This window comes from Dermacentor silvarum, chromosome 5 (genome assembly GCF_013339745.2).
Source record: "Dermacentor silvarum isolate Dsil-2018 chromosome 5, BIME_Dsil_1.4, whole genome shotgun sequence".
Classification (NCBI taxonomy): Eukaryota; Metazoa; Arthropoda; class Arachnida; order Ixodida; family Ixodidae; genus Dermacentor; species Dermacentor silvarum.
The window spans coordinates 104460032-104486981 of NC_051158.1; the positions used below are offsets into that span (position 1 = coordinate 104460032).

Genomic DNA, 26950 nt, shown 5'->3' on the forward strand with positions numbered 1-26950 from the left:
CGAAGTTATTCGTATAAGAAATAGGCAAGCGGAAATAAGATGGTCCTCTTCACTGTCGGAGAATGTCGCTGTCGCAGTGAATGAGTGCAGAGCTGAAGGAATTGGTGAAGTCTGCTGTCCTTTTTATACTGGAGACGAGCGTAGTTTCTCCAGCGTATAAAAGAAAATCAGTCTCAACGACGTCCTTTTACACCTTTGAAGGGGCAATGAGTCACGACAGCAGGTACATATTTCACCAGGGCTTTAATGAATTGTGGTGACGTCATGTGACGCTGTTTATTGGAGGGAAAGAGAAGGAGAGATCGCCGCTGCACAGTCAACAGTACTCCACAATAGTCCAGTAACGGAGGCTGTCGCCAAAAAAAAGAAGAAAAAAAAGGGGAAAAAGAAAGGAAAGAGGACAAAATTACAATGGGAATCTTTGGTTTTAGCAGACGGTACAGCAAAAGGCACTGCACTGAGTCGCTCACAGAACATTCAGCGCAAGTTGCACACCCCAGAGTCTTTCGAAGTCTCGATCTGCCGGATTCTTCTGTTCATACGTTTGTGCGTTAAAAAAATGTACTCCTTCCCTGAAGCGCAACGCGGTGAGAACAGGAAGCATGTCGACGAACCACGTCATGTCACGCGAGCTGTGCTGATGTCAATTGATGACATCCATCACTGCTAACCTGCCTCAAAATGGCTTCGAGACATCTACGCAACCGTAGCACAACTGCCCTTTTCCCGTTACTCCAAGGATACTGAATGTATGATAACGGAAGTCAGTGCATAGACCAAGGCAAGGCTACCGAGGGTCACGTGCAGAAAGGTAGCATGTATTCAGAAGGCACGGAATTCAGCTCCGACTGTACGAGCTACAATTAGTCGTTGGCACTGCATGACCAGCTAGCACATGTGCTCATACGTCTAGGTCGTAAGGTGGGTTGTAGCCGACGCGTGCATACATCAATCACAGTCCTATTCACGTATGTTGCAGTATGACCGTTTCATTTGGTATGCTCATGAGATACGCCACCACTCATGCTATACGTAGCATAAACACAAGTTTCTTCAGGAAGCTTTTTAGAATCTCAAATTTACAAGGTAGTGAGGTCTGATTCGATCTCTAAGGTTGCTGGGCATCATATGTACACTTTTTTTTTGCAGCGAGTACACATTCGAATACGAAGACACTTTGTGCCATTCTTCCGGCGTTATCACTCATTACATCATCTCTCTCACAACAGTATGATGGGGAAGTCACGTTGCGCCATACTTTATTTGCGCAGCAGCCTTCGCGTCACTCAGTGGACTTCAGAAAATACTGAAATAGCGTGTTCAACGCTTGGTAAAAGTAGAGGCCGTTCCCTGTAACAATCTGTAACCACCCGCGTCACCGGCAACAGCACTCGCGTTACGCGCCATACTAGCGAAGGAACTGGGATTGAAAACAGCATTCTCACGTTGTTGCCCTCAGCAGCATGTTTCTCGGGCGTCCATTATGCCGCACCATACAGTCTTACGTCATTCTCGCAAAAGTAGATCCATCTATAGGAGAAGGAAGACGAGTTCACTACGTCATTCTTGTGGCCAAAACTTCCTCAGCCCTGACACACTGTTTGAACGTGCAAATTCAGTGAAGAATAAGGGCGGAACAAGGCACTGAGTGTTACTTGAAATTGCGCATTGGGCAGGCACTCAAAACTCCTAGTTTGCAGAAGCTCGCAGTCGATACTGCAGACGCAGAATACTGCAGAACAGTATAGCATTATTGGCGCACTATATAGGCGCGAATAGTCTTTTACGAGGTTATCGATAAGTAAATGCAGCGCACATGGGCAGAAGGACTACTGGTGAAGCCTTCTGTGAGATGTCATATAAGTCGGGCTCAGGGCGTTGCACGTGACACTAATGTAACATCACTCACGGTGCTTGTGAACGTAAGCAGGTGCTGTGAGTTCTCATATAGACTTTTCATTATAAGGGTACCAGAGGAGATGTAGAGTCCAGTGTTTCCTTGATTAGCCCACGATCCAACAAGAAGAGCTGTACTTTTACTTGACGTCACACTCATAAAAGACACACACAGTCGTGACATCACACATGTAAAAGGCAACCGCAGGGTCTGTCTCTACCATCCAGGCGTAGCTTGAAGGAGGTGATCTGCTCGTCGGCACACATCTTTCATGCAGCACCCCCAAACATTTCAGGAGCAAATCTTCGTCACAAGATTGTTTAGAGCGTTCTGCATAGCTGTCTCGATTTGTGCGTTCTACGTAGCATCAAGCGAAGAATTGCTGTCCCTCAAAGCATTGATCAGTATCACGTCACGACGCCCCCACACATCTCCCCGCTCGCCGTCATTGTTCAACACAATTGCCTTGATTTCCGAAGATGGCTGAAATGCTGAACTGTGCTGCCGAAGTCCCAAGGAACTGCATTTTACGTCGAGTTGCATTATCTGGACGACATTGCTGAAGCCCATTACAAGCCGCCAAACTTCATCGTCTGGAAGCAGGAAATACCGATGATGGATCATAAGGACTTGAACAGCCGAGGCCTTGCGCTGACTGCAGAACGTTGTAATGAACTTTCTTGAAATAGAACGTAGCGACAAGGCACATATTAAAGTCCACGTCAACGACCTGCACACCTATTTTCAAATAGGCACACTACACGACATTGTTCAGGTGGCGTTCACGGCGTTCACTTGCCGCCATAGTTGCACTACGTGTACTCCATTTGAGACAATGGAATACCTCTGGTAGCCTTCAAGCGGTGTTCTTTAATGCCAGGGTCCGCTCCTAGTTTGTCACCATGCATCCGACCGCGACTCAAGTCTTCAACAGCTGCGCGCCGCAGAAGAAAATCAGCAGTCGACTTCCGTCAAAGTCGCGCTGGTTCAGTTGTTCAGACCGCCCAGAACTTCAGCGCATCGTCGACTCCACTTCGTAAGAACCGCGAGCGTTCATCATGAACTCAATTCATTGCACACAGTTCGGAAGACATCACTCGTGCACGGTGCGACTGCGCACATAAGCACACGCACTACACTTTTACGACGCTATCGGGGCGACAGGAAGTGTCCAGCCAGAGCCTGCGCCGTCCCGTACGCGCAAGCACCGGACGAAGCGTCCATCATCTGTGTCCTGCCATCTGTGCCGAACAGTCCTTGGTCTTGGGCCGTGGTCTGTACGACGTGCGTGAAGACTGGGCAGTTCTGGACTCCCAGGACGCCACGGGTGGAACAGTACCCGTCGGCGTCGACGAAGCCGGCGGGCGCTGACCTCCGGAAGTCGGCCGCAGCCGCGGCTGCAGCTGCAGTGCCGTAGTTGTGGTTCCGGTACAGGTGGTGGTGGTCCACGACGCCCGCATTGGTCGACATGGCGCCAGAATTGGCCGGATGTGAGCGGTCGACAGCCGCCGCGGCCATGGGACCGGCAGAGCCGTCCAGTGGGTGGTCTTCGCGGCCGAAGCAGGAACCCATCCGGAACCGGTCTTGGCCGAACTGGTCGGCAAACCTGCATGAAGGGCAAGATTAGCGTGTCTCTTAGAAACGGGCGAGAAACAAAAAAGAAAGGCAGAGAGCTTAAGCAAAGTGATTGTTCTTTTAGTTTCTCTGCACTGGAAGGAAAGAGTAGCTAAGGAATGTGTGTAGGTCTAACTAATGGGAAAAAGATGTCTATTTGTGATCACATTCCCGACAAGTCCGTTGTGAAACGCAAAATGATTGTTTGCCTTCTAAACAGTTAATACTGTGTGTATTCTTAATCAAGAAAACACAAGCTCTTTCAGCTTTTCGATCACACTTCCGAGAATGCTGTCGAGGGAAAAGGAACGCGTTGTTTTTACAAAAGATGTGTCAAGAACCAGCACGAGTGTTCATCCTACTCACATGAAGCGACGTTCGTTTATCTAAAACACAAGCTCTTTCAGCTTTTCGATCACACTTCCGAGAAATGCTGTCGAGGGAAAGGAAACGCGTTGTTTTTTACAAAAGATGTGTCAAGAACCATCACGAGTGTTCATCCTTACTCACATGAAGCGACGTTCGTTTATCTCTTGGGCAATCGGTCTGCATCATTTTGTCCATATTACGGTTCTTTCCCACTTTTTCAATGCTACATTTGTTCTCTTATGCGTTTACAAGTGTAACAATTTTCATAGAGCCAGTGATGTTTTTTTTTAATTCATTAGCCTCCTTTGTGTATTTCTATGTGCCCATGTGATATATACCATAAACTACCTGTCGAATAAGGTTATTACTATCATAAGGAATATTATATAAAGAGCAACTTGACTTTAAGCAGATTATGCCGGATTTTCTGCACGTGAGGGCTTTGTGAACGGACAATGCGTTTAGGCACTGCATTTCTTCTAATACGGCGGAGCACACGAAGAAAATTATTTCACAACGACTCGCATCACTCACCTGTGTGCGTTCCAGGGTCCGGGACAAGGCCCGTACTGTCCCCCACCGGCTGGGTTGAGCCCCAAGTGGACGTACGAGTCGACGGTCGTCATGGCAACAGCGTGAGCCGACGCCTGGGCGGCCGTGCCCGTGGCGTCTACGCCACCACCGTACTTGCACGTGGCCAGAGACCGGCTGGTGGCGCCCCCTTCGTGACCTGCACATATTTTATTTTTCGCAATTAGACGAATTTTTGAAGGAACTGTCCAGCGATCTGAATTGGGAAAGTTGCCTACACAGGGGAGCTAAGTTCCAGCCATTCTAGAATCGCAGAAGCAGCTGTTTTTTTTGTTGTGTTTTTTGCTTTTTTTTTGCTTTTTTAAGCATTGTGACGAAGTTGGGCAAAATTTGTTGACGTTTCTTTCAATTACACGGCTGCGGTCAATCGGTTTTGGAAGGGAGGATAAAAGAAAAGGAGGGAAATGTCGATGGGAGAGAGTTATTAATCATCGTGGGAAGCCCATGCTGTAGCAGGGAACAGTAAAAGCGCCGCTTGCAGCACAATTAGTGGAACATTCATATGCACGATATTTAAAAATGCCACGAGGATGTCTGTGCATGGGGAGTTAGCGTAGTTTTACGCCTGCGTGTGTGCTGTGTCGCTGGCGCTGCTTCCAGATTACGCTAAGCAATTTGCATTACTTCTAAAGTTTTCGACATCCTGGTTCATGTATCGGTAATCGTTATACCAAGTTAAAGAGGTGATAACAGTATAACCGGGTGAAGGTTAATTCATTGCCACACAGCTCTCAATTTTAGTAGATGCCATCATGCAGGGCTGCAAGAGTGTGTGGCGCAGTTCCAGGAATTACATAAAGTGACACAGTCGCAGAATTGACGTCTGAGAAAGCTGCCATGGAAGTTTCTCAGACGCATCTAAGATATTCAAGACCGGCAATCGAGATACCGCTCTTTTTATTTTGTTACAACGATGGATTGTGGTACAATTTCTGTGTTATTGCGAGCCCGCATTTATGTTTAGTCATGGTTGCATTGTGGGAATTCCTATTTTCGTTAATTTTCACTCTTCTTACTTACACACATATAGGGTTAATCTTTCGGAAGGTTAAGCAGATGGACATAATTTAAGGAAGAAAGTTAGACTAGTTAGAATTTAAACAATCACATGTTCCAGCGCGGAAAAAAGAAACAGTAAAGATCGCAGAGAGAAAAAAAATGGACTGGACAGGTAGATTGCTGGACCTCACTCTGGATCTAAGTGATGTAACCTGTTACCCGAGTGCGATTGACATTTATGAATAGGTAAATGGCGGTGGGCGTATATCAGGTGCTGTCGCGATGTTTGCCGATTTTCAGAGCACGAGGACAAAGCGCGCATTCTGTGCGAGAAAAAAACCAAAAACAAAAGAAGAACTAACGTTTCGTGGCAGCTAACGCTCACCTCGTAACTGAGCCGCGCAGTCGATGCCCCCAGTCTGCGTCACCGAGCTGAGTGCGTCGTGAGCCAATGTGGCCGCTGTCGAGGCACCCAGGAAGCGGCCCGTAGCTGCCGCGGCCATCGCCACGTGCTGCGGCGTCGTTGGAGGCGTCGGTGGGGAAGCGCACTGGCCTGAATTGAGACAGGAGAGCAGTCTAGTCAGTCAACCAATCAATCAGTCAGTCAAAAGTGGCAAGCGTATACGTGAAGCCTTTTTGTTCTTTTTAGTCTCGTCTCTTCCATCAATGTGTACTGATTGAATATTGTTGTTATATTATTACAATTAATAAATATATCCACTACTCATTTCATTTTTCTGCACGGGAAACTACGATCGACTCCAAAAAACAACACTAACGCTAATACTGCTCACCACGCTCGTGTGTTGTCAGTGGGCTGGAATAAGAAACAAGATGTAGTGGCTCCCTCATAAATACATCCCACAGGTCTATAAGAAAGAGCAATATTGTGCTCATTTCTTATTCATTTATTCTTGCGAAAAGAACTGTCTACGTTATAACCTAATGCAAGGAAAAAGGAGCGCTCATGGAAGTTTTTCAGGAAGCTAGTATACGCCTTCGGTCGGGTGCTCTGGACGACTGTACCTGCTTTCTCTCTCTCCCACTTCGTTCTCAATGGGAAAAAGATTGCGCCCTGACATGTCTGACTAACGTCGCCAAGGATTGCCCCCGGCCCCGTATTCGCTTGTAGGCTGGTAAAAAACAGTCAGCGCTCGAGCCCGTCCAGGTCCCATTATAAATTGTAACGTCCTATAGGTCATTGCCACATGTGAACACGACCATGCATAAACGTGTTCTCATTGGCTGAATAGTCTTAGCACATGCATTCTCGAACGTTTCCCCACTCTACACTCCACCATGACTCAAGAAAGTGGAGATACCGTTGGCAACACTGGTGAAATGATCACTGCACTTGAATTACAGGTTGCGGTGATTTCTGAGCTAATTATTTTTTAATTAGGCACTGCCAGTGTGTACCAGAATGTGCTAGAGTAGAGGCGTAAGTCTCAAACACCCCCTTGTCGTAAAAAATTACCGAAGAACACGAGTACGTGGAATTCGACGTTACGCGGCGCGCACCTCCAGTCTCGGAGGCAGTGGTGATTGAAGTGCCTTCTTCAACCAAAGCGGGGAGGGGGGTGCTGTGTTTTATTCGGTGGAATCGTGGAAAAGTAACAAGTCAGCGGCACGTTTGTGAACACGCAGATTAGTTAGCCTTTGTCTGTGCGCTCGGCTACTTGATGGTGCTACAATCCGACCCTGACGCGTCAGCATGCTAGGAGCTCCGATTCCCTGATTAGTAACGCACGTGCGTCTTTGTAACAGTGCACACAGCGATTCCTTAATAACAATAACCTACGTATGAAAGAGACGAGCACCGGACTAATACATAAAAAAAAAACAGTAATGTAAGACAAGCAAGTTCAAAGTTTGACATCGCGCCCGCCTGTGTATAGAAGCAATTGAAAACAAAACAAACAACAATAGCCACTATAAATGTATTAAATTTGTCGACCAAGCTAAGAATTCAGCACAAGCTGCACTTGCAAGACCACACAGCATCTGGCCTTTGTACCTCCGCAGTTCTCGCGAAACGCCGATGTGTTCACCTCCGCCATGGCGTCACGGAAACGAGGGAGTGTAACTGGTTGGAGCATGCGCACAAATGCTCTTCGAAATGAAGAGCGATGTGTCTTCCACAGCATTCTTCGGTTTGTCAGCGTCCTTGTACCGACGGAACGTCAATGCGCGTACGTATCACCTACAACGGATTCAGTCATGGCCACTTCAAGCAACTCTCTTCCGAACCAGTCTTTCCTTAGCGTTATGATCTGTCCAGAATAAATATGGGGATAACATCCGGAAACGTGGGCGGGAGGGGGGGGGGGGGAGTGGCTGCTTACAATGCGTGAGCAAATAAAGCCGAATAAATTCCCTATTTATGCCCCGTGATCTCTGAACATGTCGTTGAGACTATAAAACTGGCTACAAAACCAAGTCGATGGAACTATAGCTCTAGTGTCTGCGGGAGTTGCGACGAGCATGGTAGCTCGGCGAGCGCAGGAATGATCGGTATAGTACATAGATTTTACTCAATTTTGTCCTGCTGTCTTCAAAAGACTTTGCGACTTTGCAACTTATTCGTATTCAAGAAAATCTTGCGCTTAAAAGGCAATGCTGGGGAATGATCGAACATGTGCGATCCTTCGCTTTAGTGCATCTGAAAATCTGCAGGTTAATAAAGGCTGATAAAGCGTAATGAATAAACCAACAGGTGTGTCTAAACTCACTTAGCGCGAAGGTTAGAGAAATACTTGTGTTAATTATCATTCCTAACGGCAGCTTGAAATATTGTAGCACCCAGAGTAGCCTCTAATAACGTTTTGTAGAAGACTCAATTCATCGGTGCGAAACGGCGCTGCATACATTGTCATGCCCAGGCGCCTACGCTGGTTTTCAACGTTCCGAGATCTGCGTCATTTCCGGCCAGTGGCAATGGCGGCGTTTCCTTCAGTTTCGGTATCAGAAAGCGTCCGTTTTTTTTTTGCCAGCTTTTTGTTACGTATCGGCTCGTATATGAAGTTTTGCGGGGAGGCTGCTTTATGTGTAGATTACTTAAACTAGGCTTAATACGGGGTCTAAACTTTTGTTCAAGTGAACCTTTGCACGGCCTCTTAATAGATGCCTATGTTGCGGCAGTAGTATCTATAGCTCACTCCTCCAGGTCCGTGCGCACAAGGGTCCTGGTGAGACAGTAGTACTGCTTAGAAATTATAATTTATTGAATTTTTTGAGTTTATATGTCATCTATATACAAAGTACAAATGACCGTAGTCTTTGTCATAGTTTTATTGTAGGTGTATGCCTTACGAATTTAATCAGTGGTCAGTTTTATGCCTCTAGCTAAACATCCACGTTAGATCTACTTACCGCTATTCATCATTCTATCGATCGTTGAGTACTATTTCTTGGCGCTTTCTGGTCTTATCTGGTCCTTGCTCCATTAAACATTATACATAATTGTCATCATCATCATCATCATCATCATCATCATCATCATCATCATCATCATCATCATCATCATCATCATCGGTGAACCTTTAATCGACGTAAGTTGAGGCAGCGACGCACCTCGGTTGTAGGGCGACGTGGCGGGCGGGCAAGGGGCTGAGTTGAGCATTACTGGCTGCAGGCCACCGGCTGTGCCACATATCATGTCCACCTGATGCTGCTGCTGCTGGTGGTGCTGGTGTTGCTGGTCTGCCAGCGAGGATGGGACACACATTTCCGCGGACGCCGCGGATCCGTCAGGTACTGAATTCGCGCGCTGCGATTGCTGCTGCTGCTGTTGACTCTGCTGGGATTGGTTGCTTGACCTGTGCAGTTGAAGGCGTGCATAAATAGGTTGGCGCTCACAGAATATATTGTTTTCTGAGGATTCACTTAACTCAGCCTCAGCAAAATTCTACTCAGCCACTTGGACGCAGACTCACACAAATCATGCTCAGCCGGGCTCACTCGGACTTTCCAGAATTCTACTCAGCCAGGCTCACTAGAACTCAAACTCACAGGTTGGCCATTCAGACTAACCCGTGAGTTTGAGTTCGAGTGAGACGACTCATGAGTTAGTTTTCCGACCTATTCAGGCTAGAGCACTGCACGGGCTCTTGCTTACCCGAAAGCCCGGGCCGGGTAGAGGAGTTTTTTCACGGGCTCGGGCCGGGCTCGGGCACGGCGTGTGCTATTTGACCCGGGCCCGGGCCGGGCTCGGGCTTTCTGCGAGTTATTCTCGGGCTTCTCAACTCTGAAAAACATGTATTTTTTCGCTCTCCGGCCGGGTTCGGGCCGGTTTCGAGTCGGGCTCGGGCCGGGCTCGGGCTTAAGGTAAAGGGGTGGCGGGCCGGGCCGGGCGGGTAACGTAGATTATTTCCGGGCCCGGGCCGGGCTCGGGTCTCGCCATAAAAGTTTTGATCGGGCTGCACGGGCCGCCCAATCGGCCCGTGCAGTGCTCTAATTCAGGCATGTGGTGGCAAGACGTACGCAATTCAACACGAAGGAAACGGAAATGGCTATTCGTGCAACCATTTTGCTCTAGTAACCGGGTATATGTCTATCGTTAACGCGATAGCATCATCACGTCAAATGCGGGTCGCCAACGTTGTGGCCAGGTTTATAACACGGGCCGATTGTACAGGGTAGCGTAATAAAACGCGTGGATAAGTCTACCTTGATCGTTACCAGTGTATCCGAATCGATACCGAATGTGTAACCTCGGAAGCGTTTCACAGCGATAGCATTATACAGATCAAATGTAGGCAGTCGCAGTATATAGATTATAATGATAACTCACAGACGACCATAAGGTATGGAGAAGTCATGCGGTTGTCGAAGGATAATTGTTGTGCGATAGGTTCTCATGTTATCGCATTACAACCACTCCATTGAAGAATGAACCTTTGAATTTTCTTATCGGCAACTTGTTCCGTGAAAGACAACGCATACCGCACGCATCAGTCTATACAGTGGATTATCTAAGTAACCTAGCTTTACCTGCCGCTGCTTCGTTTTGCCTAGCCTAACCTAGCGTGAACATGACTCTGCGTTTTATGAACACACCTTAGCCTAATTTAATCCGATATTTTTTTTATGCCTTTGTGGCTAGTTTTTTTTTTTTTTGCCTTCGCACCTGTTGACAAGTGTTAAACTTCGACAAATAAGCTTCCGGCATATTATAGTCGAAATGTTCCGCCGAGCATGAAATAGGGCACATACGGTATTATGATAATGTGGTTAGATATCCTTAGTTAACTTTTGTTATATTGACTTTTATCCGACCTTTAATTCAAACGCATGTGTTGGTGCGCATGCATTACCACGTCGCTCAAATAAATTTCGCTCGCAAAGTTCGTGAATGCATTTCGAGAACTCGGGTAACCGAAACATAAAGCCAGTTCATGTGCGAGTGGTCCAAGTGAAGAGTGCCGGAAGTTGGAGCGCTTAATTTATTGCGATAGCAATTGTACGGGTACTCGAGGCGCATTCACGCAGCCTCGGCGCCGTCGTTGTCGTGCTGTGCCGCTGAGTGCGCATGCGCGGCTCGATCCCTCTAGATGCGTGTGCATATGGAAGCTGCACTACGCTGCACACGCTAGCACAACGCGAAAGACGAAGCACGTAACTGACACACTAATACAACGCGCAAGACAAAGCACGTAACTGAATCGTCACCGAGTCAAATCAGCGCGTACAGCGCGTCGTAATTGCAGCCTCCGCGATCAACTTCAGAAACATTTTCAGAGCTAATTGCGGAGGCCACGCTCCGCTGTGCTGAGTACGGTGAACGCCACCTAGGTGGCGTTGGTAGTGCTTCTTGATGCCAGCGTCCCTTCGAATGCTGGCATCGAGGCGTCGTAGTGCTGAGACCACCGAAGCGTTCACTGTCGGTGCGCGTTAGTGTCATAATGCAGTACTTCTCTTTTCTGCTCGTAGGCGGCGGCACCGCCCCGAGCAAGAGCGCGGGTACACGGAGGAGTGTTAGATATATAAGGCGCGTCTGTGTAGCTCTCTGCAAATGCGTTTGTGGCGCAATGGGTTAAACGCTCGGCGATCTATCGTCGCGGACCGAGAGGTCGTGGGTTCGATTTCCAAATTTTGCATGTTGGCCGATCCTCTAGATGCGTGGAGTGCGTTTGGCTGGAAAAAACGGCGAAGCCAAATGAGCGCACCGTCAACGCTACGCTCAACCGCTTCGGTCGCGGAGTTGGAGCACGCGTTCATGCCTGCCTCTGCTGGCAGGAGCGCAATGCGCACGCGCAATAAAAGCAAACTACAGCTTTCCTGCTGGGCTGCTGCGTGTGTGCACTGCTCTGAGCACTAAATGTCAAGTCGCAGCGTTACCTCATCTGCTCACCAGAATGACAACGGTTTCCCGTCGGTCTCATTTCGTGCACCACCGAGGCGCGACGCCTGCAACGCCACCTGGCGACACTCCTCGTCACAATGTAGCGTTGTGAGACGCCTGGTAGCTGCCGGGGCGCTGTTTCTTTTGCACAGCAGGAGTTGGCTTGCGTGCCACGTCGCGCCAGCACGTCTCAACCGCGTATTATTAAGGTCACTTCATAGTCCGACGTAGCGCTGACGCGCGAGCGCGCTTGGCACGGCGACGCCACGCCAGCGAAGGCGCAAGCGGCCGATGTATCCGGCGTTCATCGGCTTGCCCCTGCTTCAGCCAGCGTCGAGATCCGACGTGCTGCATTTCGCGCCGGCCTCGTCACCCAGTGTGCACCGCGTCCGCGTCTCGTCGAGCAAGATGGGCTGGTGGCGGCATGTTCAGCGACATGGAGGAAGGAAAAATATAGGAGGGAGCATACCGTAACGCGATTGTCGCCGACTGTGGTGGCCCAACACGTGATGAAAACGTCAGAGCACGGAGGATACTATAGAGCGCGCGGTAGGTTTTAGTACTCCCGGTAGACTTTTTTTTTTCAAAACTCATTCGAAACCGTTTGAAACTCTTGAAATAAACAAAAACAAAACCAGGGAATCGAAAACAAAACAAGAAACAATCTTTTTTCTTCCTGCATGTGAGCAGCTGCCGGCCGAGCGCGTACCGAATAAAAACTGCCGGTAACTAAACGTCTCGGTGAATCTCGATTCTCCGTGATCTGGACGCAAGAGGTCACGTGTTGGGCCACCACTGCTGGCTACACGAAGCGTTCTCTCGCCAAGGCTGGTTGCGTGACGTAATGCTCCCTCCTATATTGTTCTTCCTCCACGTTCAGCGAGCTCGCAGTTTTGTATCATCCTGAAACTCCTAGTTTCGTATAAAATGCGCATGCGCCTAGACGACGCGGCGCAGTACACGCGTTGGACTACAGAGGGGTCGGTTTTCGTGTCACCGTAACGTGACGAACCTGGCGTCGCCAACCTCCACCGACGCTGGCTGACGTGCACGCTGTGTCGGACTATAAAGTGGCCCATATAGAACATTGTCCGATGAGTTAAAGGGCGGTTCTAAACCTTGCGATTGCTGTCAATGCTTGGACCTTCGGGAGAAACTGCCCAACTTATAGTCGGCGACAACCTAAAAGAATCACAAGGGAGCTCCACCCACACAAACGTAGTGCAGCTCCTCTTCACCTTTGAAGGAGAGCTGAACCAGCTGCAGTCCCGGACTGCTCACAGTTTAATGACTTTGGTTGACTAATGTAAATGCTAGACTAATTAGAAAATAAAAGCTAGTTGTTTCAAGCTAAAATATTACCTTTGGCGGAGCACCAGGATGCCCTATAAAATGCGTCTAGACTTTCAGGTTTCAATATGAAACCAATGACAGAATAACCAATCTGTATAGAGAAAAACAGTTGTTTCAAACACGCGAAACAACTTGACGTCAGGTAAATAAGAGAATATAATTTGTCATAGTTGGACAGTGCACATATAACCTTGGAATTCTTATGTTGTCACCGACTATAGTTTGATGTTTTGCTGTAGAACAGAGATAAATAGCATAAGTGAGGCGTTTACTAGGTCAATCTTAAGAGCCAAAGGTCAACAAGGATGGGCCTCCTGCCACGAGCAGCAATATCATTGCTGAACTGTCTTTTCCCGGCTTTCTGTACACCTACATCAGTCCAATAGACGTCGACACAGAGGCAGGGCCAATAACTTGCCATTTAGGAGTACTTCGCGAATGAAGGGGCCTTCTGAAGACAGTGGTTTTGTTACGCAATATTCCTGTCTGTAACCGCATCAAACAAAGATAAGGCGGCTGTGCTCTCTGACCTCGACGACGACGCCTGCGAGGCTGACGAGGATCGCCCTTTGGACCTCTGCTGTCCCTGCTGCTGTTGTTGCGGCGCTTGCGGGGGCGGCGGTTCGAATCCCTTCAGCGGTTTCCGGCGGCGCGGTTGGTACTTGTAGTCCGGGTGGTCCTTTTTGTGCTTGCATCGAAGCCGCTCGGCCTCCTCCATGAACGGTCGTTTCTCGTCATCGCCAAGGACCCTGCCGCAAGTGGCAAGATAAGGAAGCTCAATACCACTGTTAATACTTCTGTGAAGAAGTACAGTCAATACAAGAGAGAGAGAGAGAGACAGATGGAGGGCTGGACAAAGGCAGTTAGTTTAACTACACATTGCTCAGCTTGCAAGGCAATACGTGAGAGAGGATGGGGAAGTGAAAGAGAGATGAACGGAGTTCAGATTATAAACGTGCGCTAGAAAATGCACCACGTTTCTAGTGTACGGCACTTGAGACCAACGACAGATTTTTATGGTAGTCATTTTTTTTTCTTTATTTCTTTTTTTTTAGTGAAGCGGAAAGCGTACCGATTGTAATACCAAACTTTCCGCCACTGCCACTATAACTGTCATAGGAAATCCACTCCTTCCCAGGCGCTCTACTTGCAGCTCCAGGCTCTGGCTTGTTTTGTGCTGGCACGATTTTTTTTTATTGCCTGCATAATACGAGATCTTGCTATACACCTCTTAATAAGTTTAGTGTGGTTGGAATCATGTGGCAAGATAGCTTTCCCGCTAAGTGTATTGTACCGCCAGCATGTATGTTGTAACCCTGTAGTGATTTCAAAGTATAAGAACTGCGGTCGGTTGTCGTCTGTGAACTCAAACGTGACATCAAGGTTACTGCGTGCTGTCTCAAAAACAGAACATACGGTGTCTTTCACAACATCTAAGAATATATCGGCGGGAATGCACACCAGATAGTCATCCACGTATCGGAAGCACTTCGCCACACCAAGGGCGACCAGTTCGGGCTGAATGCCTGCGGTCCCCTTTCGCAAGAAACAAGTGGCAAAGAACTGCCGCAACTGATGACCCGATGCTGACACTATCATTTTGATTGTACAGTTGACCGTTGAATTCAACGTAACCGAACATTCAAGTACTTCATCAGCATTGTCATGAATGCCCCCGGGTCCACCCCACTCTTGATCATGAAACGTGTGCTCCCGTATCTGTCTATGCAGTCCTCAACTTCCTGTATTATCTCTGACTACGGCACCTTGTAGACGAGGTAATTGACGTCCACCGAGAAACAGGCGATCTGTCTTCTTTCTTTCAGGAAATGCACTACAGAATCTGAATTGCGTATAAGGAGGGGATCCTCTGCTGTGGAATCAACGGCCAACAAGAATTTAATGCAACTCAATGGTAAAATACATAAGTAACAAATTAATACACATAGGTGCCAAAAATACAACAAACTAGGTATGTATAATTACTTATGCAGGCAGTAATGCTTAAGCGCAAGTTTAAATGAAAGCAAGGACGAAGAATTTTTGAGAATATATATGGCAGACTTTTCCGCGGTTTTATTGCAGTGAATGAGCTTAGAATTTTATCATAATTACAGTGAACTTTAGGTAATTGAAGGTTGAATATACGAGCAAACCTAGTACAATTAGAATTAGCTACAAACCTGGAATCGATAAATACGTGAGAAATTTGTTTAAGTTGCCTGTATAGAACAATATGGAGAGATGATATAGCTAATCAATTTCTTCACAGAAAGGATGTTGTGTGAGTGAAGTAACGGTTTAGGATTCGAGTAGGAATCGTTGTCAGTGATAATGCGAATTGATTGAGTTTGTAAGTGCTGGATAGATGACTGACGACAGTAGTATTTCCCCAAGAAACAATATCATAAAGCTATGAAAGAAAGCATATAGTGCTAAGAGTGCGTCTTTGGAAAAATACGCTGTACATTTCATTAGTTCCCTAATGCAGAATGCTGACTTATGCTCGATGAAGTCGATATTTTAAGAAAACTTTCGGCTAAGATCTAATTTAATTCCCCCCAAAATGATGCACAGTCTCAGACAAGAGTGGGATGGCCATGAAGGTTTATGATAGGGGTAAAAGGTAATATTTGAGCAGACGAAAATAATCATAAGTCGCATTATTCAGGTATTGATAATGAAATGATTAGAATTGCACAATCAACCGCTTTTGCAAGCTCTATCTTTAGTTTAAGGATTAAGATTTCTAAATATTTGTCAGACAACGAAAGAATTGCGTCGTCAGCGTACAGGATGCAACTGCCAGAATGAAGTTACTCAGGCAGATAATTAATATAAATACAAAATAATAAAGGTCTTAGTATTGATCCCTGCGGTACATCTTGAATAAACACCTTAATGCCAGAGTAAGCACCTCCAATGCTAGCTGTTTGTTCTCTGTTAAGCAGCTAGCCTTTTAAAAGCTTTAGAACAGGATCGGCAATACCCAGGGCTTCTAGTTGGAAAAGGAGAATGCCATGAATAGTAGCATCAAATGCCTTAGTAAAATCTAAAAATACCGAGCCAAGAAGTAACCAAGAGAATAGACGAATGTAGTCGGTTATTAATAATAAGGCTAAATTAGTGGAACTGCCAGCGAAAAAAAACGAATTGGGCAAAATTTCATAGATTAAACGTATTTGTATAAATCTTTAGGCGCTCACAAAATAATTTCTCAACGATTTTACTAATTGAGGAAATAATAGAAATAGGACGGTAGTTAAACACATTCGATCTATCATCTTTCTTATGTACTTGACCATCCCTGGCTTTTTTGAGGGAGTCCGAAAGGAAACCAATCTTCGGAATCAGATTAATTATACTACTAAGTTTTTTCCCGAATGAGAAGAGCAACAAGTTTTAGATGAAGCAGAAATATTATCTAAACCCTGGCTTGTATTTTTTCAAAGATAATATCGCAGAGCGGATCTCATCTTCTGTTACGCGAAATAGGAAATAAGAATGATTACAACAAACAATGGGATAACATAAGGTTGTCTGCTTGTTTTATACAGTATATATCATATAAGTAGTCACTCAAGGAATCAGCAATGCGAAATGAAACTGAGTGTTCTGTTGTGATATTTTATTTTTCTATCCATGGAATTACCAGACATTGGTGAGTTCATTGATTAATTCAAAAGTTGCCATTGTCTCTCGAGATTGTTCTTGTTTTTAGTGAATTTATTTTCATAATAGTGACGGTATGCACTTTGCAATGAGTTGCTGAAAATGTTAGAATACGCTTTATGACGTTTCGCTAAGCGCAAATAGAAAATTCTTTTTTTTCCTTTTCTTACTTTTTATTAGTTTATCTGTATAAGTTTGCTTTCTTTCCCACGATAGTTAATAGACCATTTGCTAGCCAAGGCTTAATAGCAAATTTGAATTGTTTCTTACGTCTGACAGTACTTGCGTTCATGCGAACAGCTTTAAAATTTAGAACGAGACTATTTTAGTGCTTCTTCGGGATATTTCAGAGTTAATAGGGGACCAGTCAGTATCACTTGTGGTGCTAATAAAACGATCATAAATCTAAACGATATAAATATATTTGTGACTACTATCAATGTCCCACACACACGCACACGCACATGTATGTGTTTTCTTTCCTGAGTCCCTGAACAAAACTTTGGTGAGATTGCTATAAAACTCCTATTGAGTCCCCGCGATATCGTCAAATTCCACACAACCACGTGTGGAATTCGTTGCATATGATGGCATCTTCGTCGATTGAGCAAAGACCAATGCGCACAGAAGAGCTGCGTCATGCGTGGCGGTGGACTTGGGAGGCTGCCTCATTCCCCTGGATGGCATAATCTGGCAGCAGTCATAAAACGCAGGTACGATAGGCGCTCGTTGCACACGGCGGAATTACGAGGCAATGGAGTTGGAAGGCGCTCGCATCTATAAAGTCACAGGAACTTAGTGTGACTTTATCTGCATCGTCCGGGTGGCGTCACTTGGCAGAAGATAAAAAAACGCAAGAACGCAATATAGTCGTGGCCTCCGAGATTCGTGGAGACGCACTCGTTGGACGCGGTGGCACGTTCGTCGGTATTTTCTCTTTGGAGGAAAACCGAAAAAATCCTTCGCTGATGTATGCTTTTATGTGAAAGTGATACATCCAAGACAGCGAAGCTCAATAACCGAAATTCAATGATGCAACAAATCAGCCACCTACGTGTTCAGCCTATTTGTTTAATGTCCAAAATGAACATGACAGCACCTTCAGCACCTTTTTCTTTATGTCCAAAGTGAACATGAGAGCACCTTTAGAAAAGTTGAATGTGGAAGAGCATAGAGCTATAATTAAGGTCCTGCTTCTCCTGCTCCTGCGAAGCAGGTCCATAATGAAATTTTCAAACACTGAGCGTCATTGGCTCTTCAATGATACCATTAAACATTGTTGTCAATCGTAAAACAGGCTACGCGTCCCGTGGCTGGCTACTAGTGACGGCTTCCGCGCAGAATGTACAGCAGCAGCACGTTTGCTTCACAGCCATAGCCGCACAAACTCCTGGCTGACCTCCAACGTGGAGCTGGTATAATGGGACGTGAAAAAAAGGAAATACTGATTACTGGTTGAAAAAAAAACGCGCGTTTACTCTAATGAGATATCTGCAAGGTAACCTTTGTTTTATATCCATTAATTGTTACGTTTTAAAGGAAAGTCGGGGCCCCGAACACCGAGAACCTCACGACGATTTCTCTAACCTCCTGCGTCGGTAAGGTCATGGAGCGCGTCGTCCTCAACAGGCTCAACGGGTACCTCGAAGACAACGAGGTTTACACGTACAACATGATCGGCTTCCACGCCGGACTCTCGACACAGGATGCCGTGAAGCTAATCAAGCATCAGATCGTGGATGGCCATTCCAGAGACGTCAAGGCTCTGCTAGGTCTGGACCTCGAGAAGGCTTTCGACAACGTGCTCCACGCCTTTATCGTCAAGACCATTTCGGACCTGGGTCTCGGTTCCAGATTCAACAGATACGTCAGCTCTTTTCTAACGGACAGGAAGGCGAAGCTTCGCATTGGAGACTTCCGCTCCGAAGATGTGCCCCTCGGAGGACGGGGCACTCCTCAGGGCGCCGTTATCTCCCGCACACTATGTAACATCTGTATGATTGGTCTTTCCGAGAGGCTGGCATGCATAGAGGACGTCAAGCACACCATCTACGCCGACGACATTACCATCTGGTGCGCCGGGGGATGCGAGCGCAGAGTCGAAGAAGCCACGCAGGAGGCGATCGACGTGATCGAGGAGTATCTCCGCCCCATTGTACTTCGGTGCTCCCCCGCCAAGTTGGAGCTTCTGCTTTACAGAAAAGAGAACGGAGGCAGACCGAAAGATTGGGAGCCAGTGTCCGAAAGCAGCATCAGTCTTCGCACTTGTGATGGAGGGGTGATACCTAGGGTCGACGTCACTCGGGTCCTGGGCATGTTTGTCGAATTCAACGGCTGGAACGGAACGGCTCTCCGCAAGATCATTGCAAAGACGGACAACGCTTTCCACCTCGTTCGCAGAATCGCAAACAGACACCGAGGCATGAAGGAAGCCAGTCTCCTCAGCCTGATCAACGCCTTCGTATTATGCCACTTCACGTACACGATTTCTATGCACAACTGGCTCACAGCGGAGCGAGACAAGCTCAACGCTCTGATCCGCAAAGTAGTCAAAAGGGCTCTCGGGCTACCCATTAGGACCTATACCGAGGATCTCCTTAAGCTGGGGGTACACAACACCACCGAGGAGATTGCCGAAGCCAAGAACGCGCGCAACTCGCTCGCCTGACCACCACAGCGGCCGGTAAACGCATCTTCGAAGAACTGGGTTACGTTCCTGCGGGATCCTCGAGGGTCAGTACCCCGATAACTAGGTGCATTCGAGACAAGTTCGAAGTGGCCCCCGTACCTCGAAAAGTCCATCCCGTCCACAACGAGGGCAGACGCAGGGCGAGAGCAGTAGCGATTCTCAAACAGATCAACCAACAAGGCATCAGAGCAAGCATCGTCGATGCCGCGGAGTCCAGCGATGGAAAGACCTTTGCCGTCGTCGTGGTCGACTCCAGCGGCAAGATTTCCAATAGCGCTTCGATTCACACTTCAGACCCCGAAGTCGCCGAGCAAGCCGCCATCGCCTCGCCCTGCTAGATGGTCGTGGGTCCGAGATCTATAGCGATTACAAAACGGCAGTTAGCGCTTTTCAGAAGGGTCGCATCGCCGAGCGAGCTGCTCGTCTTCTTAGCGTCTCCAATCCGGATGCTCTCACGCATCACTTCGATTCACTGGTTTCCCGCTCACGTAGGGTCGGTCGAGGGTGCTCCCCGCCCCGAACCTCAATTAGTCTGCTTACGAGGCTGCGCGCGACCTCACCGACCACGCTTCCTCTGTAAGGAGAGCCGACGCCCCTCCCCCGTACGGCCACAGGGATGCTCCCGCTACTCACATAGAGGTTACGAAATTCTTCTACATGTCTAGGAGGGTCTTTCCATCACCTCACCCCAAATTGAATAGAGCGCAAGCTGTTTCTCTTAGGAAGCCAGTCACCTGAGGAACCTTCACAGACCGGCACCCATCCGTGTCTGGCCGTTCTACACGAAGTTTACCCTTCGTGTCAGACCTCCACTCTAGCACACATGCTCTGGGAATGTGGCTCGAGATACCCCAAGTTCAGCAAGGTACAGTAGGACTCACCTCTGCGTAGCCCTGCTTTAGACAAGCAAATACTGGCTATCCGCCAAGCCTGCGACGGGACCGGTGGGCTAGACCTGCCAGTCCCGACCTGGTATACTAGCCGGGTGTACTAACACCCGTGACATTGCATCTATATTTCATATCGAAATATAAATGCCCCCCTCCTCCCCCCCGGCCTAACTTTGGACCACACGAGAGTTGGCAAATCTCGCCGCACAAAAACCATCAATGAACTTTATCCTAACCAGCTTCACTGTAAAACCCTACGCGCACAGGAGAAGGGTGGCGTAAGCTGATCTGCTTCTGCATCGCCTGGCTGGCGTCAGCTGCAGCTGAAAGTGCATCGGCTGGGTGAATGAGACCCAAGGAGGTTGTTGATGAGACCCAGCAAGTACTTTGAGACGCCTGCCTGTGTTTAATAAAGCTGTCTTTGTGGCGTCCGAAAGTTAGGCGCTGTGGTTGGTGATGACGTAGGGAACCTACATGCAAGGCGCTTGTATGTAGGCTCCCTATGATTACGCTGTGCTGCGTTTCTGCGAAGTCCACCGTCGTGCTTGAGGACGCTTGTGGGACGCGTTCATCGCCAGAATCCAATGGCCATTTCTTAAGGCTCATTCCCACTAGGCCGACACGACATCGATTTTGGTCTGCCGACTGTCGGCGACAGCAGTTCACAGGACGGAAAACGCCGTGGCCAACGGTTTAAAGGAAGCAAAACGCTGTCGGCAACAGTCGGCAGACCAAAATCGGTGTCGTGTCGGTCTAGTGTGAATGAGCCTTTATCAGTAGGCACCGTTTCGTCTTACCGGCTCCCCTACGCTATACCCCGATTACCACGCGTGCACTGGTATCTGGCTGATTTTCATTTTTTTTTCAGAGTATAGAATCCTATTTTATGTATTTCACTTATCTAGAACAGAGACAGTTGAATAAAAGCCGTAGTTTGCCGTGAATTTGCATGGACATTTCGATTTCATTTTGTGGTATAACTGAAAAGTTCGCACAATTCTTTGGACAAAAACTTCTTCCACTCCTAGAACAAGTCCAGCTGTTGTGTAAACTGAGAATAAACGCTGGTTGAGAAACATTTGTCGATATTGAATACTCCCGTTTGCTCGCCCTCTTTTTCGTCAATTGTTAAGGTAGTCGATTTTCCGCAAATGTTGTACAAAATTCGAGGCAATTGAATTGGGGTGCATACGGCAGGCACCGACAAATCCTGACTGGGAGCTTACCACTGTCGTCGAAAAGAAAAGTGTAGAGCCATTGCATTCTACCGGTGCTAACATATGGGACAGAAACTTGGAGGTTAACAAAGAAGCTCGAGAACAAGTTAAGGACTGCACAAAGAGCGATGGAAGGAAAAATGTTAGGCCTAACGTTAAGAGACAGGAAGAGAGCGATGTCGATCAGAGAGGAGATGGGGGATAGCCGATATTCTAATTGACATTAAAAGTAAAAAAAAATGGAGCTGGGCAGGCCATGTAATGCGTAGGATGGATAACCGGTGGACCATTAGAGTTACAGAGTGGGTACCAAGAGGAGGGAAGTGCAGTCGAGGATGGCAGAAAACTAGGTGGGGTGATGAAGTTGGGAAGTTTGCAGGCGCAAGTTGGAATCAGCTTGTGCAAGACAGGGAGGGGGGATTGGAGTTCACAGGGAGAGGCCTTCGTCCTGCAGTGGACATAAATATAAGCTGATAATAATAATAATAATAATAATAATAATAATAATAATAATAATAATAATAATAATAATAATAATAATAATATAATAATAATGATGATGATGATGATATATGGGCGGCCTGCGCTTCGCCGTACGGCTCCACCTATGGTCGGTGTTCAGCGCGGCAGCGACGGACATCCACATGCATTAATTTCTGGGAGACTTGGCATCGACTTTGACCCTCAATCAGGATTCAATAATTCATGCAAAACAATACAATTACGGCAGGAACTCCCTAGTGGGACTTGTTAGATGGTGCCTAATCATTCTTTCCAGGTTGCTCATATTTCTTGCCTGATCGGGCCCCTCGGATTCCTGTTTATTCGTTCATATATATATATATATATATATATATATATGAACGAAAAAAAGGAATCCAAGGGGCTCGATTAAGGCAATCAACAATGACAGGTTGGCTTCTTATAATATATATATATATATATATATATATATATATATATATATATATATATGAACGAGAAGAAAGGAAACCAAGGGGCCCGATTTTTATTAATCATATCATCATAAGAAGCCAACAACAATGACACCAAGGAAAACATAGGGGAAATCACTTGTACTTACTAATTGAATTAAAGAAAATGATAAATGAACAGATATTAACGTGGATGAAAAAAACAACTGTCCGCATGTGGGGAACGAACCCACGTCTTCGCATTATGCCTGCGATGCTCTCACCATTGAGCTACCGCGGAACCGTTTTCCCATCCACTTTCTGGGGTATTTATGTTTTTACAACTAGAACTCACCCGGGGACTGTTAGCCAGCACCACCACTCACAAACCTAAGGGCGGATGTGGAACATCCTTTCTGCCGCAGGCGTCACGAGCACGTGATCTTTTTGGGTGATGGCAACTGGTAGATCTTAGAGTAATCAAGAAAACGCTACAGCTTTCTACCAATTCAGCAATAATTGGCTAGTAAAGAATAGACTATAAAGTAAGACTATAAGGAAGAGCAATGAGGGGACATGCTGATGGCGTTTAGAATACGTTCAACAGTGACCAGGGGAGCGGCGTCTAGCTTGACCGTTGACGAGCGTTGAAGCAGGGACTTGTTGGTCTAAGACAGGGACAGACAGGGACACGCAAGTGGACATACACAAGCGTCTGGGACTGCACTCAAACAATCCTACAAGTACGTCCGGCGTGTAGCTTTTCTCTTCGCCTGTCCACCGTGAAAGATTTCGCGACAATAAAATGCAGTATACCATCTCGCATTTGAGCATCTTCGGAACCTAAACACTTTTCTAAGAATGGTTTCGGCGCGAGCTAGTTGGTTCGGATCATTCATTTTACACAGCGCCAAAAAACACGGACAAGGGAAAACACGGGACGTGTTCGTCCCGTGTTCTCCCTTGTCCGTGCTTTTCGGCCCTGTGTAAAATGAATGACCTTTCTAAGCTCTGTAGTCGCCATCAGCCTGAAGAATGGTGCTTATATTCGAGTAAATGCAGGGTGCAAGACAAGAGATGGAGCACTCACCTCCAGAGCTTGCCGAGGGTCTTGCTGAGCTCGGCGTTGTGCAGGTGCGGGTACTGGTCGGCGAGCTTTCGCCGGGCTGCTTGGGCCCACACCATGAACGCGTTCATGGGCCGCTTGACGTGCTGGCGCTTCTTCTCCGAAGTGGTCTGCCGCGTCGTCTTGGCCACGAGGGACCAGTCGTAGCTCTGCAGCACCTTGCTCACGGCCGCCTGGATGCCCGGATTGTCGTCCAGGGGGTCCATGGACAGTCCGTCGGCGCTGTCTCCCGAGCAACTGTCGTCTTCGTCGTCGAACGGCCTGCCCGACGGGGCCATGGAAGACGACGGCTGGTGGTGATGCGGGCTGTGGTGGTGGTTGTGCCGGTTTCGGCGACTCGAGCTCGGTTCCATGGTGACCAGCTCGATGACCTTCTTCGGGAAGAAGCTGTCTTCGGAGAAGCCTCCGCCACCGCCACTGCTCCGCCTCGGTGTTGATGGCATTGTGCTTGTTTCGTGACGCGGTAGGCGTGACGTACCTATGGCGTTAGGGCGAGCTTCTGCCGAAGCTCCGTATTGTTCGAAATTGAAGAGAACTTGGGCCGACGTTTCCAAGGGTTCGTGGTAATGTTTTGCTCGGATGGCCCTTGGTTTGGAAGCGTTCCACAATACTTTCAGAAGATTTATCTCTCACTGACAGCTTGTGAACGAGAGTGGACGCCTTGTGAAACCTTCTACCGCAGAATACATCAAAGCAACGAAAAAAGACAAAAGTCAGTTGTAAGTCTTGTCGTGCCCCTCAGACACTTCTATAGGGAAAACAGATTTTTCTTATCTTCATCCATTACAACCTGAAAGGTGATTGATAACTTCTTGAAGACACTTCAACAACTACCTGCCAGAATGCGCTTTCAACGAGGCTTCAAATGGGACAACGAGTCCCTTTAACGTTTCTTCGGGATTCCTGACGACGTCCGTAGGAACAAGGATTTCTCTCATCTTCCCGTGCCAGAAACGAGAGACAAAAAACAGAAAAAGAACTCACACCGCAAAATCAGCGCTGAAAGGTGTCGAGCTATATACCGAGCGTTCCTGAGAATGTTAAGACAACCTTCACAATCACGCGGAGCACGCGGTGACACTGGAAGCGTCCACGAGTGAATCGGACAGCGCCGAACAGCCACACTTCTTTGTCCGCAACGTCGACCGCGGCCGGGATGCACGAGGGGGTCCTTCTTCAGTGCCAACTCAAGTGAACAAAAGGAGTCGCTGTTTCATCCGGCGAGTTGATTGATGGCCCTTATGTATGCCTTCGTCGTCGGAGTGTTCCGGTCACACGTGGTTAAGCCTTCGTTGCACGATCAGGAGTGCGTCTGGTTACAGGTGCATTTTTGTTCCTCGCTTGTGTAGACTGAACGGGGGCTCTTTGGCAAGACAACGGCGTGCTTGCTTTGCCGCACGAATGCAGATAAGACACGAGATGTTGCACTTAGCACAGACTGACGCTTGCGAAGAAGAAGGCCCGTTGTTTGTGCTTTAGTCAACAGTGATCCGAAGAGCGAGCGCGATTCAGAAACTTGCGTTCACTTCGACAGCAATTGACAGCGGCATTCGAATAGATCTTCATTCTCGACGTTTTTCACGAGCAGGCGAAGGTGAGGTGCACATCTGCGCGTGTCAAAGAATAAGAAGCGAACCGTCGGAATCAAGGTGAGTCACTGCTGCTTCAGTACCGGTGACGAGGAGACTGCGTTGAAGCCTTGCGCAACGAAGGTGTTACCGATACGGTTTAAGTTTCAAGACCGGCAAGGCGTCACGGAAGGTTTTAGACAATTCAATGGCGTTTCCACTTTGCTCGTTTGAAGCTCACACGTGTTTTGGGCAATAGTGAATTTTAGGGTGATTTGCAACTGTGTCAGACCTACAAGAAGCGTAATGGCCGCCTTTGCCGATGTTGTCTTGCTTTGTTTCCGGCACTTCTGTGAACGGCCTCAGTATTACTTGGCGCGTAGTGCTCACAGCCGCTTCACAAGATTTTTACACTGGCTTCTGTGCATCTGAACAGTGGAACACTTGGAACGTGTCCTGTTTGTCGACGTGGTGACTTAGGAACTTGCGTAGTCTCATGTATGGCCTGGCAACGTTGACTACTCTTCACTGTTATATTTTGCACTCAGTAGGCAATTCAGTACTGAGAGCCTAACGTAGAGGAACACGTGTGTGAGAAGCTCACCGCTCGACACTGAACGTTCGTTCTACGATCTGTGCTTGTCGGACCTCGATGAACGTTCATTTGGCGCAATTTCATGCGGCTTAAGTTAATACCACGGCGCCAGCTTTCAGGGGCAGGTGAAAAAAGTTCAGCCCGAACCGACACGATGGAGTTTCATTAAGGCACAAGGAAACAGAGAGATCCCACCTGCAGCAAGGTCACACGCCGAGAATTCTACTGCGCGCGCTCCGCTGTTCCCAGTTGCAGCAGTTCCGAATGCGCACGTCACACGCACAGCGAACAACGCGATGTAGCGGTGTAATCCAGGCTTCACTGGTTCACTTTACAGGGTCGGAGAAAGGTCACAAACAACACTCACACCACCGCACCAGAACGTCGTCTTCTCGAAGCCGTGAAGGTTCGAGCACCCGCTGGGTCCGCTGTAGCTGCTGCGCACCACTCGTATAGCTGACGACGCAATGTCTCGAGGCGTGCTACCGACAGCCTTGACCGCCGACGGGCCGTTCCGATGTCCTGCTGCCACCTTTGTTCACCGAGCACACTGGTCGCGAGAGTGTTCCGAGGGTGCCCCTTACGAGGCGCCGATTTTCAGGCGCTCACGAGCGCAATCGGTCACCGCTTCGACAACCAGCCAGTCCAGGATCCAGCTGCGTTCAGACGGCGGCGCGTGCGAGAAACTAGTCTGCGCTCAGCATTCGCACGCGTACCCACTGGTGGCGGAGCGTCTTGAAGAAGATGGAGGAGGGCTGCTTGGGGCGTCGGGACAGGGAGGGGGGGGGGGGGGGGTGTCACGAGGAACGCGTGGCGGGCCAGAGGGTGGTGGTGGTGGGGGGGGCACCTCCAGCGTAGGCTGGCCTCCGGACGCTTCTGTCGGGGCGAATTAAGCGGCCGATCGAGCACGAGCCACAAACGGCTGCCAGAAACTTGCAGCTGAGAGGGGAGGGGGGCGAAGATGAGAGAGAGAGAGAGAGTCTGTCAGGGCATCCCGCTCAGGCGAGAAGGTTAACGACGCTAGTTTTCGCCTCTTGGACGCGCGACGTGCTTCCCTCCTCTTCCTCTCAATACGGATGCAAAGCCGCACCGGTGCTCTCCTCCTCGGCAAGC

At 48.0% G+C, this 26950-nt stretch overlaps 1 protein-coding gene across 1 annotated transcript; it reads right to left on the minus strand.

Annotated features, from left to right (window-relative positions):
- Positions 1-1093: 1093 nt before the first annotated feature.
- On the minus strand, positions 1094-26691 carry LOC119453693 (transcription factor Sox-10). The gene is made up of 6 exons (XM_037715738.2): positions 23639-26691; positions 13697-13915; positions 9044-9288; positions 5856-6023; positions 4415-4610; positions 1094-3503 (listed from the first exon to the last, which is right to left on the minus strand). The coding sequence occupies exons 1-6, from the start codon at positions 24115-24117 to the stop codon at positions 3047-3049; spliced, it is 1764 nt and encodes a 587-aa protein (XP_037571666.1). The 5' UTR covers positions 24118-26691; the 3' UTR covers positions 1094-3046.
- Positions 26692-26950: the final 259 nt, after the last annotated feature.